The sequence below is a fragment of the Diaporthe citri genome (assembly GCF_014595645.1).
Source record: "Diaporthe citri strain NFHF-8-4 chromosome Unknown scaffold_6, whole genome shotgun sequence".
Classification (NCBI taxonomy): Eukaryota; Fungi; Ascomycota; class Sordariomycetes; order Diaporthales; family Diaporthaceae; genus Diaporthe; species Diaporthe citri.
Window position 1 is genome coordinate 1,771,595 of NW_025064851.1, and position 17,650 is coordinate 1,789,244.

General features: G+C 56.4%; 4 protein-coding genes across 4 annotated transcripts; 1 reads left to right on the forward strand and 3 right to left on the reverse strand.

The window, feature by feature from the left end:
- Nucleotides 1-1,573: 1,573 nt before the first annotated feature.
- INS49_012511 (uncharacterized protein) lies at nucleotides 1,574-2,995 on the reverse strand (the record flags this gene model as incomplete). The annotated part of the gene is made up of 2 exons (XM_043173214.1): nucleotides 1,574-2,890; nucleotides 2,957-2,995. 2 exons carry the CDS (start codon nucleotides 2,993-2,995, stop codon nucleotides 1,574-1,576), a joined length of 1,356 nt encoding a protein of 451 aa, XP_043022511.1.
- A 5,980-nt stretch (nucleotides 2,996-8,975) lies between these two features.
- On the reverse strand, nucleotides 8,976-11,743 carry INS49_012512 (uncharacterized protein; the record flags this gene model as incomplete). Its single annotated transcript, XM_043173215.1, has 3 exons — nucleotides 8,976-9,998; nucleotides 10,045-10,186; nucleotides 10,287-11,743. 3 exons carry the CDS (start codon nucleotides 11,741-11,743, stop codon nucleotides 8,976-8,978), a joined length of 2,622 nt encoding a protein of 873 aa, XP_043022512.1.
- Nucleotides 11,744-13,650: 1,907 nt separating this feature from the next.
- INS49_012513 (uncharacterized protein) lies at nucleotides 13,651-15,339 on the forward strand (the record flags this gene model as incomplete). Its single annotated transcript, XM_043173216.1, has 2 exons — nucleotides 13,651-14,900; nucleotides 14,994-15,339. The coding sequence occupies 2 exons, from the start codon at nucleotides 13,651-13,653 to the stop codon at nucleotides 15,337-15,339; spliced, it is 1,596 nt and encodes a 531-aa protein (XP_043022513.1).
- A 417-nt stretch (nucleotides 15,340-15,756) lies between these two features.
- INS49_012514 (uncharacterized protein) lies at nucleotides 15,757-16,593 on the reverse strand (the record flags this gene model as incomplete). The annotated part of the gene is made up of 1 exon (XM_043173217.1): nucleotides 15,757-16,593. The coding sequence occupies one exon, from the start codon at nucleotides 16,591-16,593 to the stop codon at nucleotides 15,757-15,759; it is 837 nt and encodes a 278-aa protein (XP_043022514.1).
- Between the last annotated feature and the right edge of the window lie 1,057 nt (nucleotides 16,594-17,650).

Below are 17,650 nucleotides of genomic sequence, written 5' to 3' on the forward strand. Positions count from 1 at the left end.
TTATTTTTTCCCATCCTCACTATGCGACACAAGTCTCCAGTGCCGGCATGGATCGATTCGATACGATCAAAGGGAAAACAAAAAAGGGGCCCTGGGCAAAGCACGCAACCGGGGACCGGTTTCTGATTATTAGATATCGTCTTGGCACCGCAGGCCCCAACCCCAGGCCGGTCTGGGCACCGGTGCCGGTTTTCCGGGGCTCGTTGGGTTTCTACTCGGCACGCAACAGCTTGGGGGCTGAAGGTGACGGATGATTCTACTGTGGCGGCTTGCCCGTTGCAATCTGGGTTTTAGACGGGAAGGTGATTTCGTTTCCTTCCTTTTTGCTATTGTCCCTGGCGCCACCTTATCTCGGCGGCGTCTGGGGTGCCAGCATGGGTAGCGTGGCAGGGCTGCTTTTTGGCGGTCTCTTGTTTTTTTCTCTTTTCATTTTGCTGCCCACGCGCTCGGCCGCCGACCATGCTACCGCGCCAGCGCCAAGCTTCTCGGGTTTAAGAACCCACAGAAGGGAGGCCTGAGAGGCAAGAGAAGATATCAAGTACGCCAAAAAATTATTAATGGCAGGGATGGGCCGTGATGAGATGAGGATCCTGCAATACAGTACCACCCAACAGCTGCAGTGTCGCCTTCCCACGCCTCCCCTAGCCCGCCGCCGTCGTCCTTAGCCGCCACGCGTGCTCGTCATCGCGTTGCATCCGCCCCGGGCAGGCTAGGGGCGAAAATTCCCTTTCCGGTTACCTGGGCGGTTGGTGGTTTTTTTTCTTAAGCCGCCAGTGCGTAGGATTCAACCGGGCTTCACCTCCGCTTAAGGATTAAACAATGGGCTGGCTGCACATGTGACAGCTTGACCAGCTCTTCGTCGGTGCCGAGCTGGCGTACGAGTGCCTTCTCCAAAAAAACAGAGATTTCTTCCTGCAGGAGGGCTTCGCCAGCATGTTTCCAAGTTTGGCCGTTAGGCCAGCAAACGTGTATAGATCCATGATATGTGGGTTAGCGTTCAGGCAGAAAGTAGCCTCAGGCACAGCCATATTTGTGCTACCAGAGATGACGGCAAGTCTACGGATTGGTGTAACACTACATCAGCCGTGAAATTATTCCAGGTCGAAGCAGAAGACGTGACATTCGATGCATCCTTCCAGAAGGCCAGTCACAAGCTTTGCAGAATTTTTGCACGGACACGTTGAGTATTTGGTGATTGAATTTGATGCATTGTAATATGAAGTACAGCTTGAGCCGGGAGACTCAACTTAGCTGGTTGGCAATTATGGCCATTGTAACAGCAACCCGTGTCTTGCCAGATGTGGCCCAGTATTCCCCCTTAACCCCCAGACTCCAATTGACTCGGCGTGCTCGGCCGGAGCGGCTCCTGTAGAGGATGCCTTCCTCTTCCTGGGTCTAGCCATTCAGGCTGACACTTGACCCGGCTTGTCCAGAACGCGTCATTTGCGCGCTCAACACGACAAGACACCGGGCACGAGTTGTGTAATATTCCAGATCCGCAGACGTTCCGCCATCTGCTCTGGAAATGCGTGATTGCTCTGTTGATGCATCCTTCCCGTCACTCATTAATCCTTCACTGACGCTCTTGGTTGGAAACTGGCAACAATGATGGTCCAGACTTCTCGTCCGTCTCCTCCTTGATCGAGCCACAGACACGCTCTGTGACCCGCGCGCACCAAGAGTCCACGTACTCGATCCAAAGGTAGCCCGCGCCATAGATGAGGGCGAAGTAAATGGGCAAGACGGCGAACAGCCTTGCAGCACCAGGGAACTCGAGCGGCGGGCCAGGCATCCACTCACCCGTAGCCTCGTCCTGCACGGGCTCGGGGATTGCGAAACCGTAGACCATCCAGCAGAGCACAGATCGGAGGAACTGGTTGTGCAGCAGATAGACGGCGAAGGAAACCTTGCCGAAGAACAGGAACGGCCTGCTCGCGAGGACGTTTCGGACGGTCGGTGAGAAGTGGATGGACATGACAATGAGGTCGAGACCAAGGCCGGAGGAGAATCGTGGGAGATCCGGGTTGCGGGGGAGGATGGACAGCATGAAGTCGACGAGGGACTGCGACCAGGGCTGCCACTCAAAGTGGGCGTCGGGCAGAGATGCGATAAAGAGGCCGGTGACGAGGAAGAAGGCGGAGAGAAGCATGCGCACACCAGCCAGGCCGGACTTCTGCGAGAGGAAGGAGGTCCAGGCGGGGCCGGAGCCCTCGGGCAGCTGCTGCAAGTCGGCCATGAAGGCGCCGAAGAAGAACTGCATGCCGAAGAAGGGGTCGTTGGAGGCGGCGCGGAACCAAGTCAGGCCCAGGGCGATCATCATCCGATATCTAGTCTGAACGTGTGCGGTGGCCATGAGGTAAATAAAGACCCAGAAGGCACCCTTCAGAATGGGCATCATGGTCCACAGCTCAGCTCCGTACTCGCTCTGGCCGTGAGACCAAACCCTGACCATATCCGAGAGAAGAGCAACGATGGCCTCGAGCCAGCTGTCGCGCTTGTTGGGGCTAGTTTCGGGAAGGCCTGCTCCGTCGCAGTGCTTTGCGGTCTCGAATGCGCCGAGTTGGGTGGCGAAGCAGCTCGCGGTGAGGATAATGAGGACGGGCAATACCAGGCGAGGCACACGGCGGAGGGCTGACCTGCTGATGGAGTTGAAGGAGGAGTTCTGGTTGCCGGCTCTGAAGTTCCTGACAGGCTTAAGGGCACACACATAACCTGTGACAAAAGAGAAGATTGCTACACCGATACGACCCTGGATTAGGACGCGGAGGTAGGGCCGTTCGAGCATGACGGGGTCCTCCTCCTCGCTTGGGGCGGGCCATAACAGGTATGGGAAAAAGGCACAAGTGATGTGCTTGATGACGACCAGCGTTGAGGCGATGCCACGGAGGCCCTGTGATCAAAAAGTCAGTATGGGTGGGGTGGGGAAGTGCGAATGAATGGCAGTCAAGAATCTCACATCAACCCATTTGACATTTCCTTCCTTTCCTACCGCCATTTTGGTGGTTGGTTGACCGGCTCAAGACTGAGCTCTCAAGATCTGTGAAAGTGGGGGTGAGGAAATCCAGTTGGCATCCGGTTGGTGCGTTTTGTTGGTAGTCGATAATGAGGACGTTGCTGTTGGTTGGTTTGGCGTGGGCGGAAGGAGCGACGTTGAGATAGGACGCCGTATGACGAAGTTGCTGCGTGTGAAGAGGCAAACAACCGGTAAAGGTAGCGAGCCGTGAGAATCGAAGAAATTGGTATGGTCGGGGTTTCTCAAGGAGTAGTTGGTAGTGATACAGGCCCGTCGCCGTTCGGGTGCAATCGATCAGTCAAATAAATCGGCGAGAAGTGAAGGAAGACCGAGACCAAATCGCAAAGGGAATCCAGAATGCAGGCCGACAGACAATGATAGGACAGAACAGATCAGGACAAGACAGGACAGGACGAGAAACTGAGCCGGGACGAAGACGAGAATGAGATTGTTTTAGTAGTACACACGAGTACACGCGCGAGGTGGAGCAGGAGGTGAGGTGTGGTCGGGGATGTGAGCTACTTCTATTCTTGAATAGAAGCAGGAAGCAGGCATGTCTCTGCTCTCTCCTTTTTGGGATGGACACTGGACAGTGCGGGACTGTACCAATGTATCTCGTGCGGTCGTTGGAGGTACGTACCGCAGACAATGCATGGATCTGCGATCTGCTGGGCACGCAGTGAATGTGGTCTAGCCTGTGTACCGTATTTTTCCATGTGCCGGCAGACGACATAGAGGGAAGACTGGGCGAAGAAACGCGTACATACTGTGGTTCAGGGCGGGCAGGGGCGTGCGCAGGGAAGGTGCAGGCTACAGGGACTGGGGACTGGGGGAAGGTGGGAGGGAAGGGACGAGGGGGGGCCCCCTGGCGCTGGGAACTGGGAACGGCGACCCGCCTGGGCCAAGACAAAAGATGTGGATCGGCAACGGGTCCTCCTGGCCCTTTAGGCCCTCAGGCCTTCAGGGCCCTCTGTTCGTCCTCTCCGGCTGTTGAAGGCCCTGAGGCCCCTACCAACCCCCCTGGCCCGGTTTAATCAACTGCCCGGGCCCAACAAGCCTCACTGCCACGCCCAGTCCCACAGAACCTCACAGCACATCATACATACGAACGGTACAGTATGTATCGTGATCGGCCGTAGGCGAACCCAGCCCCAACACACACAACACATGCTTTGCACGACGGCAACGGCTTCAGTTACAGTCTGCAGCTGGGCAGTCACAGATCAGGACACGGGGAAACAATCCCCACACCTGGCATGCGGCACGCCGAGACGAACGCAGAGATGCAGACGCCCATCACTGTGTGCGCGCGTGTGCGTGATTCTGTGTGTTACTCGACTCGATCGCCGGCCTGCTTGCCCTCCTGTCGCTCAGCAGCTGTCAATCTGTCAGTCTGTCAATCTCAGGACAGTCTCATCACGATTCCTGCAGGCCTCGGGGACCACAATAATCGTAAAAGAATTGGAACTCCAGGCTTGAGCACCGCAGAGGATGGGACCCTCCAAGTCTCAGGACTGGCCGGATCCCCCAGCCTGCCAGACTGCCAGCCCGACATGCAGCATCTCTAGACTACGTGTACCTGCTGCACTGTGGCCCCAGCCATCTCCTGCTTCTGTGGCTCTGTGGATGTGCCGACTGCCGGACCGTGTGGTTGGTTCTGGGCGGCTGTCCTATTGTTAAGGTTAACCTTTTGCATTCAAGGTTACCCATCATGCTTTATGTTTCTGAGGGCTGCCAAGCTGGCGGGTGCTCTGCCCCGTAGCTGTGTCGCAGAGACAGCAGCAGAAAGCAGCAAAAAGCATCGAGACCCGCTCCTTCTGCCCCTGGCGGCAACAACCGACTTCCAGAAGCTCACGACTGTGGCTCAGGACGCCAGTCTCGAATACAGTGCCTTCTACTAGAGGCCCTAAAGCGATTGATGGGAATAACGGACGGCGCGGTCTGCCCGCCTGTCTGGTCTCCTGCCAACCCGCTTGTGGTCTCTTGAAACATCCCGTCCAGGTCGCCCATCCTCGGGCGCCCATTGGCAGTTGGCCGCCGGCAGACCCGTCTCTGGCGGTCACGCCAACTGACGCAACTGGGCGCCAAGACCATCTTTCGCCCCGAATGGGGCAGCTGATTTTACTCTGGCCTTCTTGGCATCTCCTGGGGACCACCCTGCATTGTTTGACAACTCTGACTGTGCTGTGCTTGCAGGCTTGCTGTCATTGTGCAGTACTGCACGAGCCAGGAGACTGACGCCTTCAGTACGCCTCATTCCTGTGTATGCCAGTCCCTGCGGTGCCCGCAAAAGGATTAGATTACCTCGGATTAGATTACCTCGTTACTGCGATACACGCTGCCAGGAGGTCGGTTGTTCTCCCACCCAGCTGCCCAGTAGCGCCGGCACTTGCAGCCAGAGGGCCCCCCACGGACAAAGACCTCGAGCGAGCGATACACAGGCACAGAACCACTGTACTGGCGTAGTCGCCTCAGCACAGGCGCAGTCACAGGCACAGGCACAGGGTAGGATCTACGGGGCTAAAGCGCGCAGAGCCTCGATCGACGGGCAAATCACACGCCAAGGGCCGGTTGGTCGGGAAGGACGGCAGTGTCGCAGCCACACAGGCCCGCTCTACTGGCGACCCCAAAGGCAGCCCATGGTTCGTCCCATGGCCAAAGCCATCACGACCGTCCTGCCATCCAACCGAACAGGTCCCCGTTGACATTGGTCATCTCGGATAAGATCGCATCACGACCTCCTTTGGGCCAGCAAAGCAGGGCAGGAGGAATACGATCGGAAGCAATGAGTGGGCACCGCAATCATCGGCACCGGGCGACCTTGGGACGCGAGAAAGGAGAACCTCGCAGCGAGTAATCTGGGAGAGCTAGCCTTCCAGATACCGAGATCCACAGTAACGTGGGTTATGGACCGACGATCTCCTTGGCATAACCCGCCGATGAAATCACCTGTGTATCCCTGAGTTATCTTTGTGTCGTCCGGTCTGCCGTTGAACTCGCCCTCGGTCACGTCTGTGGGCTGACCGACCCAAGGGAGACAACAGAATCAACGACAATGGCCGTTCATGCATGCATGCATGGTTCAGCTGCCCACATGTTGAGATGGCAAGCTTGCCACAGAAGGCCTTCCCTTGCCCCCTTCCCTCAATTAACTAGACTACTAACTATGCAGCAAGGCGTGTGTCCTAGACAGTGTCAGTGCCACAAATATAACTTCAGATGATCCAAAAATACAAGCCACAAGCCACTAGCCACATATAACGGTGGATTGCATTGTCGACATTCTTCAACAATGAAATGTTCGGATGTCGGACAGGGCCAGGCTTTATTGAGCCAAGTGTCGCCCAGCCGTGCCACCCAGCACAGAGTCGCATCGCACCAAATGGACTCGGCCGGCTTCGGAAAATGTTGACCTGGCCTGCCTGGGCATTTCTTTGACTTTGTGGTGGCCAAGACTCAAGTGCTCGGACTTCCGGTCATGGGGTGGTGCAGCGACCGACGTTCAGAAAAGAACGAAACTAGACAGTTGCAAAATGAAGGTCTTCTCCGAAAGGGTCGGTTTCTGGAGCTGATCACTCGGCCGGAGTATATTGTCGAATGGGAAAAACTCTATGATCTGATTCAAGGGCCTGTCGAGGCTCCTCCAATGCCCCTCCGAAAATGAGAATCAATTCGAAAATCAAGGCACGGACGCCAAGAACCACGCGGTTATGGGCGACTGATTCGTTGCACGCGCCCTGCGCGCTCCCACCGTGACCCCCCAATCGTCATCCCGCCATGTGACACTTTTGGGCTTCTGAGTCGGCAGACCGGACGGAGGCCCAGAGGGGCAAATGATGGACGAGCTGCCCCAGGTAATTGAACCTTGTGTGAAATGTCAGGACCGCGAACCCCCCTCCGAGAAAAAGTCCGCCCACTCGGAAGGACCCTTGGGACACGTGAAAGCCCGTTCTGGCACCGGAGACCGAGTTGTTGATCAATTCCCATACGCCATGGGGCATCCTTCCACACATGCCCAGGAGTCTCGCCCTGCCCCACGTCCCGGGAGAGAGATCCCAGGCGGTGGTCCCGTCGTCTTGGGTGCGCGACCCCGAACACGGGCCGCAGATGAAGGCACAGAGAGAGAAACACTCGACCATGGAGATCAAACAATCTCTGAATCCCGGCCAAATCTCCGTTTGCTGGCTTGCTGGGTGTCGCAAATTGATGACGCGTTCCCCAGTCGTCGTCAAGGTGAAGCGAGCTAGCTAAAAGGTACTACCGGGAGGCTCGCCCGTAAGCCCTTGCTCCCCGTACCCAACACCAGATAAGTGTAGCGTAGGAAAGACGCTTTTGGCCTAAGGTGTCAGCTTATTTAGACTGCCCACCCAATCTACCACAGACCCTTGGCTCCCGAACCCCGAAGCAGCAATTTTTCTTCCAAACAAAGGGTCTCAGACTCTCAGCTGCCGGAAACTTATTGGGCGCGCTGGATGTCGCAATTGGCGGGGCGGGCTTTTGTCGTGCGACGCGCACACACGACGACTTAATAAGACAGAACGGTATAACCCGAGAAGAGGGAGGGCACGTAGCACCGAGCTTCGTGCGCCAAACATCAAAGTAGGGATCGTGAGCACGCCATGTCATTGTGCTTCGTCACGCGGATTGACTTCAACAGCGCCCAGGGAAAGGGCGCGGGCCGATCTTGCACCAGCATGGGCGAAGATCTAGTGCAAGTGTATGGACGGTGCAATGGCATTGTTTCACTCGATTTTGGCTCTAGGTGCGGTAGGCCGTCTCATTGGGAAACTTAGATATAGATAGACCACCTGTGCCATGGCGATTGGTGGTTAAAGATGGGTGACAGGACTAAACCGTATACCAAACTAAAGGCGTCACCGAGGCAGCAGCTTAGAGGGACAGAAGCATACAACACAAGCTCACATATGCTATACGCACCATGCCGAGCATGCCTACCAATGCGCTAGGTACAAAAATACGCACGTCGCGGCAGGGGTGAGAGCTGTTGGACACCTCCGGCCAGGCCCGATCTGGTGTGTATACAACGTCTGAGCGCAACTCTGGCCGCATCCAGACGTCTTCACGGTGACAAGCTCGATCTAGCTTTGCTGTGGTTTATTATGCCCTATCTACCACAGACCTGACTTGGCCAGGGACTGACATGAGCTTGTCGACTTGGCAGCAGTCGAGAACCCGGTTCCAGAGCCGGCAGGATTGCCTTGGGGGCCGCGGCACTGGCATCCTCCCCCCACCTCCACTGCCGGAGAGGACTCGGCGGCACTCGAGGCCATGATTCGCCCGCACAAGAAATCACGAATCCTTCCGCACAGGACCCGGATGCTACCCTGCTTATGCAACTTCACCAGGCCTCCCCCTGCCAGTACAATCCGTCCCTCCAGTAGCAGACGGCCAACAGGGCATGGATCTCGCCTCCCGACGATCTGGCACATGGGATGACCGACCATGCACGGCCGCCACGCAGCCGTGGCGATTCCGGGTTCCCAGCCGGCACGCAATCACGACTGCACGTAATGCAAAACCTAACCTTGAGGGCGGGCTCGATTAAACTTCTGAATACCGGAATGCTGAATGTCGCATGCGCATCGTTGCAAGCCGAAAACCAACTCTGCAACCATGTCCCCCTCAAATTGACGGGCAATGCCGAGTTGTTCTATATAAACCTGTGATTCGTCAGGGGGCACGTCCTGCTATCCTCGTCCGAAGTGCAGCTGTTGGTGCTGAACACTCGGCCAAACCCACACTATCTTTCTAATTACACTCTTGATCGTGGTGGTCCATGGCCCAGCCAATCGCTGACGAGAACAACCAACAATAACAGAACATTGAAACATGCAACGATGAAAAGGGAGAGATAACAGAGAATAACGACTGCAAGGCCCTCAGAGGTCGAGGAGTGAAATGACACGACCGTGATCAGCAAGCCGAACGAAGACCGAGACCGTCAATCAACGGCAGCGAGGGGACCGTTTCGAGAGCCATTGCGAGAACCTTGACGGCCTGCACTGGCATCATGCTCCTTCTTCGCCTGGGCCAAGACAGCCTTGCCGGAGTGAGGGTTCCCGGTCGCACTGTTCCGGGACTGCGACATCGACCTCGCCCTCTTGCCGTTGGTCCCAGGCCGCCGCCGCCTCCCCTCCTCCTCGAAGGCGGCGGAAGCCTGCTCCTTGGCCATGACCAGCCCCTGGGTGATTGAGACGAGCTCCCCGCCCTCGACGGCGCACATGGTAGGCCACAGGACCATCATGATATCAGCAGGGTCAATGACAGACCGGACTGACTCGGTGATAGTCGACGCGTCGTCATCTCGGGCGGCAGAAGACGGGGGAGGAGAAGAAGGAGAAACCGCCGCATCCTGAGCAACATCCGGGGGAGGCCCACGAGGACTCCCCCCGATCGTCCCGCTCCCGGCATCGAGGCCGATCGTCGACCCGCCGCCGCCGCCGCCGTCACCGAGATGTCCGTCCCCGAACCTCTCGGGCAGCATCAGCACCTGCCAGTCAAAGTCATCATAAGGCGGGCCAAAGTACGGCTCGATCTTCATGGCCGCGCCCTGCACCTCCGCCCAGCGCTCGCACGCCAGCGCCACGCACGCCTCGAGCCCCTCGCGGAACGCCCCGTACTGCAGCGCCGACAGCAGGTGCTGCACGAGGAACGTCACCTCGCGGACGACGGCGGCGGCGCGGCGCTTGCTGGAAGCGCCGTGTGCCCCATGTACCTGCTGCTTCTCCCCCTCGCCCTCCCCGCCGCGGGCTGGGTGGTGCACCGCGGCAGCAGCCGCCAGCAGCGTCCCGCGGAGGTGCCTCTCCTGCTCCGGGCTGGCGGCTTCGAGCCCGCGCAGGAGCTTCCCGAGCGCGGCGTCCGCGTCGGCGCCGCCGCCGCCGCCGCCCTCGAACGCCCAGCTGGGGCGGAAGACGTGGCGGGCGAGCGAGCGCGAGAGCGCGGCCAGCACGGCGGCTATGCGCATCTGCTTCGCCGCCGGGGTGTTGGAGCGCGGCAGGGGGGGGGCGCACCGCCTGGTGGCGGAGGTGGTCGGCGGCGCGGAGGTTGGCCCAGCACGAGGGGTCGCGCAGGACCGAGGGGTCGAGGTCCTGGCTGAAGTGTGCCTCGCATAAGTCGAGGGTGGAGACCCAGATTGTGTCGAGGACCTCGACGCTGTTTTGGTTGAGGGGTGTTGGTTAGCTGTTGTTGTGATGGGATGAGATGACGACGCATCGCTGGCGTGTCGAGAGATATCTAGGGAGGGGCCTCTTACTATGTCTCCTCTGGCTCGTGCTTCAGCTGCACCTGATAAGTGTCGACCTTGTCGAGCATCTCCGTCTTGGTCTTCAGGTCTTGCTCAAGACCTTGGATGACGTTCTCCAGCTTCTCCAGGCTCGACTGCGCCTGAGAGAGGTCGTCATCGCCATGGGCAGCCTTCTCCTTCAACTTCTCAACCTCCTGGTTTCGGTCTGAAATTGTCTGTCGAAGATGGGCGACTTCATCCAATAGGATGCTTGTCTTGTCTGCCTCCTTTTGGAGGCTGTCTGTGGCCGTTTTCAAGCCGTCTTCTGCGGCCATCTTTAGTTCCCTCTCGGCTTCCAGTTTGGCTGTAGTCTCGGTCAACTCGACGTCAACTGCTGCTTTCGCCTCGAAGAGTTCTTTGAGCTCCTGAGATCCTGCCTCGAGCCTGCCGTTGACATCGGCGAGCTGTGACGTTAGACTCTGCACTTGTGCGGCTTTGTTGTCGTAGTTGACACTTGACTCCGCCACTTGTAATGCGAGTTCCTCCGTCTCCATGGTCTTGTCTTCAAGTGCGGCTTTGGCATCGGCCAACGCAGTTTCCAGTCTTGCCTTGGCTTGGGAGACATCATCCAGCTCCTGGGTATGGCCTTCCGTCTTGGAAATGAGTTCAGAAAGTTTGGTGTCCAAAGATGATGTCGACACCGACAGGTCTTCAAGCTGTTTGGACTTGTCAAGGAGTTCTCTGTGGACCTCGGTCAGCTCCTCTGCCAGTTTGTCCTTGCTTGCGGTGAGCTCCACGATTTCCTTTGTTTTGTCTTCCAGCTTGAGGTCAGCAGCGGCGAGTTGAGCGTCGACAGTGCTTTTTGCTTCCTCTACAGCTGCCAGTTGCCTAGCCTTCACCTCTAGAGATGTTCTTGCTTCTGCGAGCTGGCCTTCGGCCTCTGCTTTGGCTGCTTCGAGAATGGCGAATTCCGTATTTCTCGATTCCAGACTCCCTTTAGCCTCGGCAAGCTCAGCGTCTATCCTTGATCTGGTACCTTCCAAGGTACTTGTGAGTTCAGCTCCCTCATCAAGCGATGCTTTGAGGTTGCCGGCAGTTGCCTCCAGCTCGTTCATCTTCTCGGCGAGCTCGAGACATTTTTGGCTCTCCTCATCCAACTTTCGCCGGCTCTTCTGAAACTTGGCGTCAAGTTTGGTGTTGTTTTTCTCAAGCTCCTGAATCTGTGCATCCCTTTTGCCTATGTCTTGTTGCAGTTGGGCCTTTTCGTCCATCAGTTTGGCCTCTTTCGCTTCCAGCTCATTCCGAAATTTGCGGTACTCCTCTAGGACATCTCGAGACGAGGATACCAGACGTGTGTTCTCAGCTTTGAGTTTCTGAGCATCTCTGAACACGTCCGCAATCATCTTGTAGTTATCATCGGAGGCTAGTTCGCGGATTGCGCCGACAAAGGCATCCACCGCCCGATTTGGACCCTGCTCTGCAGGCATCGCGGACCGAGAGGAGTACCGGGGTGAGTCGGGAGGGGTTTGTTGTGTGCCATTCAGTAGAGACATGGTCAATCGGAGCTCGTCGACGACCAGAAATGTTGTGTCAATGACAAAGTTGGTAAATTTGGCAGATGAAAAGTGTACAGAGGACAGTGGCAAGACGGATGTGATCGTAAATGTGGCTTGACGGGCAGGCAGACGAGCAAGAAATATGGACTGCTAATGACGAAGTCAAGAACATTTCTGCGAGAAAATCTGCCACATGGTGACTCTGGTCTTTATGGCGTTGCGATAATTGTTAGGCTCGAAGCCCGGCCAGGCATGACCACTAGGTAATACCTAATTAAGTTTGGGCCCAGATAGAATGCCCAAAATCAGTGGCAAGTCTCGAACATCATTCAATGACCGAGGTTGCCAGCATGGCAAGGGAAGTTGCCAATGGGTTATTAGCTTCCATGTCGGATGGCGGGGAATTGGAAGATTAGAGTGTTCGCCCTGCGTCTCACTTCGCGACGTGTAACGTGATTGTCAGGCAGTCTGCCTGCAGGTACTGATAATTGTTCCTCGCGTACCTATGTACCCAAGGAACAGCTGCTGTATCTGGTTGGTTTAAAACCGTTCCTCTCCCTACGGAACCAATTTGATGTCTGGCCCCTGAGAACAATCTGTTCTCAGGCTACAGTGCATCAGCAGATCGGAAGACTTTCCTCGCACAACTTGGTCCAGTCAGAACGTCAAAATGGCTTGCCGCGCTGGCCGTAATGGTCCTAGATCCCGCGTCTTCCTCGAGCCAACACATCCAAATGTTGTCATATTTCCGCACAAGAAATGAGAAAGGCTCGAAATGCGTCGTTTGTAGGGCTTGCGCATGGAGGACTGGAAGAGGTTGATCTAGAGGGATCCACAGCGGTTGAGCTGACAGCCTCAAGAAGTTCCCGCGCTGCCGATCGCCTCGTTTGATAGTGCTTGTTCGGCTCGACATTTGGGCGTGCTTGACGGGAAAAGAAAGCGAGCCAGTTAGAGATGGGCACGTCGAGATTGGGCTCTGTTCCAGCGCTCTACTTTGCCGCCAGGATTCAGGTACCAATTTCTGGCATGGCCACGCCCTCTTTACTTGGCCATCAGTGTTTTCCCAAAAAGAGCTTGCGACCTGATGGGATTTCCGTAGGCGCGGCTTACACGTACGACATTCTTGGCAAGCAGTACATTGCTGACAGGATCTGTCGTCCACGTCAACTACCAAGAGACTGCATTATTTGGGACTAAAAATGATAAGCGGCCGCGTTCGTTGTGATTGGGCGGCGGGCACCGTCAAAAAAGTACCGTCAAGCTGGGAGGATGTGGGTGCAACACTCAACACTTGAATTGAACTTAGGTTCCGACAACCCTCGCTCTCATGAAATGAGTGACGCTTGAATGGATCAACCCGCTGAAACACGTTGGATAGCTCAAACGAAGCACCCCGCAGATCAGAAGAAAAAGCCGACATCACACCGGTGTTCTGGTCCATTCGCGTCGGATGCGCACATTATGCCATGGGCTCTGGTTAAATGCGCGCTTGGCTGTCCCGCCTGGATGGATCCAAAGGTGCGCGATGACCTCTTCGAGCATGGGCTCCGGGAAACGAGATTGATGGTTCCCCAGGCTGATCAAATCTAGCTTATGCCATCCAGTGCCATCCCCCGCTGTCACAGTTGGATTCACGCTACACTCCAGGGACCAGGGCAAGATGCGCCCCACGGGGAAGAAAATCAAGATCACCAGGTGCCGCCGCGCCGGAAAAGCCGGGCATGCTACTGGAAGAGCCGAACCTCTCGCGACATGAGATGCCCAAATACACAGGACATGCACGAAATGGACGGTATTGAAGGTGCGCAATTGTTGAATAATAACATACTACTGTCACGATGTTGAGACGGCTCCTAAGTGCTCTCCTACTTGCCTCGGTTGGCCGAGCTGTAGGAGCAGCTTCTCCTGGAAATATCACGTTTAACTCTGCCAATCGGCTCTTGTTCGACATCGATGGAAATCACATCAGTGCTTATGCCCTCAAGATCTACAATTTTGAGGACAGGTACTATGCCTACGGCCTCGACTTCACGACGGGAACCGGGCTCGACAGGCCTCTAGTCTGTTACTCCTCTGTTGACCTTGTCAACTGGAAGTCTGAGGGAGTCCTGTCGGAGATCACTGGAGGACGTCCACACATAGTCTCCAACCCTACGAGCCAAGAATATGTGCTTTGGTCCAACCCGTCGGCCGGCTACGAGATAGCTACTTCTTCTGCGCCTAATTCCCCATTCTCTACGGACGGGCACGGCCTGGCGGCACTGGACCCCCAGTTCAGTGGTTTGCAGCCCGCCGACTTCACTGTCACAACCATTGATGACAAAGGCTATCTCGTGTGGTCCGCGCTCAACTTCAGGGATCCTCGAGCGGGAAGCCTTTGGCCGCCACTTTTCCAGACACTGCACGTGTCGCCACTGACGGACGACTTCCTCAACACGACGCAGACGAGCACAAACGTGACATCTGCAGCGTTTGACCTCTTGGACCAGGAGGCCGAGTCGCCCGATCTGTTTGTTCGCAACGGGATCTACTACATCGTGGCAAGCAACACGTGCGGCTTCTGCAATGGGAGCGTGGGCCTGGTCTACCGCTCAGAGTCCATCGATGGCCCATGGGAACGCGATATCGTCTCCGCGTACACTTGCGGGTCTCAGGTCGAAGGCGTACTTCCGCTGACGGACCCCGTCACCAACGAGACAACATACGTCTGGCACGCGACTTCTGTCCCAGGCGGCCCTCGTGTCAGCTTTTCTGGCCATTTCTTCCAGCCACTCCGATTCAACGACGATGGGAGTGTACAAGATCTGGATTGCACTCCCGGCGCGCAGTTCACAGTGCCCCTGGCACTCGGAGGTGGTGACACCGACAGCGGCGCGTTGACGACTGCTGCGGATCTGTCTCCTCGCTTTGCCGATTATCAGCCTGTGTGCGACACAGACCTTTTCCAGACGGTCATTCAGACCTGGACAAATTCCAAGGCAGGAACACTGGACTCGGTCTCAGTCAATCTCGCTGCTGGAGGACAAGCCACGGGTGTCTTGGTAAAAGTATTCCGGTTCAGCAACATCGCCGACCTTCAAGCGCCATCGTAAGTACCAAACCCATAGATCTATCATTCGTTTCCACACGATGGAACTTTCCCACGAATCTAGGCATTAAATAACATGATCCCCACACGCAGTTACAAATTTGAGGAGCTCGGCTCCGAAACGTTCAACGCCAGCCAGATAGGGACATCATTCAAAGCCATGAGCGTGCCTACCAACGCCACCGTTGTTCAGGGGGACCAGCTGGGGTTTTACATTGGTGATCCTGCGTCAGCAAGCGCGGAGGGCTCTTTGAACCTCATACCCTACTGCCACCTGGAGTATAACATTGGCGCGCCAAATGGCTCGGAAACACCTGCTGGTCAGCTTGCCTTCCAGCAAGGTGGGGGACAGAACTCGTTTCGTGGTCTTGACGGGACAACAAGCCCCATTCAGGAGAGGACTGGCAAGGGCATCAAGTTCTTCACGACTGTGATCTAATTAGGGGTCGAATGCTTAACTGATTAATTCGTATTACAACTGTTAATGAGATCACAACCTGCACAAAATGCAGAGAACAGACCACCACACGGCTGATCCCCCTCACCTGGCTATCCCAGCTTACCCAGCAGATCTTCCAGCAGGGGTTCATCTCACCAGCTCACCGAGGGGTCAGTGCAAACGGCACCTGAGTTAGTGCCCCGCTTCCCCGGCTACCGGATTCAAGCCGGCCTAAGCGAGGTTGGGGCACCCTTGGGCGCAACCATACGAGCCTTCAAGTTGGTCAGCGCACAGTACATGTGGTTCAGAGGGTGGTCGTCAGCGGTGGAATCTGCAATTCATATGGTGGCAGAACCACTCTTCGGCTTTCTGTGGCCCCTACGATGTGTGTATACATGCTATCGTATAATCGCGTGCCTAACCGCTCTTCTGACCGTTGGTGATGACGAAGAACAACTTCACAAACGGCGCCTCAGAAGTCCACGTGACCTTCAGGCCCGAGGGCAGCGCGAAGATGTCCCCGCCCTTGAAGTGATGCGTCTTCCCACTCTCGTGCTCCACAATCCTGATCTCCCCTTCCACGACCAGGACGGCCTCATCTCCAAGAGGGGCGCTGTACTCGAACGTCACCGACCCATCGGGAGCGGCGCCTGGCAGCCCACGCCCGCTTCGCCAGAGGCCGACTTGCAGGGCGCCCGTGGAACCAGTCTTGCGGACCAGTGTCAGCTCGCCCGCGGTCTGGGAGCCCTTGCCTGGCTCGTCCCACGTGAAAGGCGTCCAGTCGGCGGGGTTGTCGTTGATGTTGCCGACGAACAGGCTGTCGCTCTTGGTGCCCTCGATGGGCGCGTCCCAGATGGTCCAGAACTTCTTCAGGAACGGCCCGTTGACGTGCCACTTCAGGTCGACGTGCTTGGGGTGGGCCAGGATGTCCCCCGCCTTGAAATGGTGCTTCTTGCCCGACTTCGTCTCCAGGACCTCGGCCGACCCCTCCAGCAGCACCATGGTCTCGTCGCCCAGGGGCGCCGAGTACTCGATGTCGCAGGTGCCGTCGTCGTTGCAGCCCGCGATGCCGGCGCCCGTCCGCCATAGACCCGATGCCACCGTGCCGCCCGTGGTTCCTCCGGTGCGGATGGTCACGACCTCGCCCTTTGACTGGGGGCCATGGAGGGGATCTTCCCAGTCAAAGGGAGTCCATGTGCCGGTGGTGTTGCGAGAGCCGAACTCGAGCTTCCGGACAGGGGCAGGAGCAGTCATTGTGAGAGGAGGAGGACTGATAGATAGATAACTTTACCCAGTTTGCTTTTTGCTGCTTCAAGGCGCAAGCCTGGGTCTTTTAAAGGCGTACTGCTAAACGAGACCAGACGCCACATATCAACCGGTCACATAAGAGGAGGCGGTCAGACCTTGACAAGGTGCATATTAAGCCCCTTGGCGCCGGTTGAGTCATGACAAGTCACGTAATCCTTGATGAGTCCGCAGATATCAGTATAGGATGAATCGATCACTACTCCTTCGGTAGGGGAATTCCCGACCACCCCATGGATTGAAAACTGGATCTACACAGAACCGTACTGTCATCTGAGCTTTCTAAAGTCGGCTCAGTTGCTGAGGTCGTGCCGATTCATCGTTGATGCTCCCTTCGTAGATCACCCGAGATGATGTGCCTCATTGCTGATCCGAGTGATAGAGGGACCTTTAAGAGGTTTCGACACGTACGAAGCGCCACAACTAAGTTGCCATTCCCCCGCGCATACGGTGTTATTCCTGCCTACTTGTATTCACCTGCTGGCTTTGCTCATGCACTAGTTACATTGAATTCTGTCGCCCCCATGCGATTTTGTCTATAATATACGTGTGGGAGCTGAGACTTTCCCCGGTTTCAATCTCGGACGACAAGACCACTTGAATCATGTGGCTGCGCCGCGTTCAGCCAATGCCATCCTTCATGCCACCCGCGGCCAGGGTCCAGTGCAGGACATGCATTCGACTGCCAGTAACGACACTCATTAAATGGCTGGCATGCCGACGGGGCGAGAGGATAAAAAGTCAGTGCCACGCGTCACAGGGGGCCGGCCACTGCTGCATCTGAACCGTGTGGCTTGTTGGGCTGAAATCCTCAATGTGATCTACCACTTATATGCCCAATTCATACACCTCCTCCAAGGTTCGATCCAAAAGTTATTTTCGTATTGCACATTTTCCATTGGCAGCTTTGGACCCACCAGCCATAATCTCTGCCGGTTTTCTGGCGGAAGTAGCTTCCGGTGGAGGAGTCAACTAACTTTCGGAACCCTTGCGAAAAGCGTAGTAT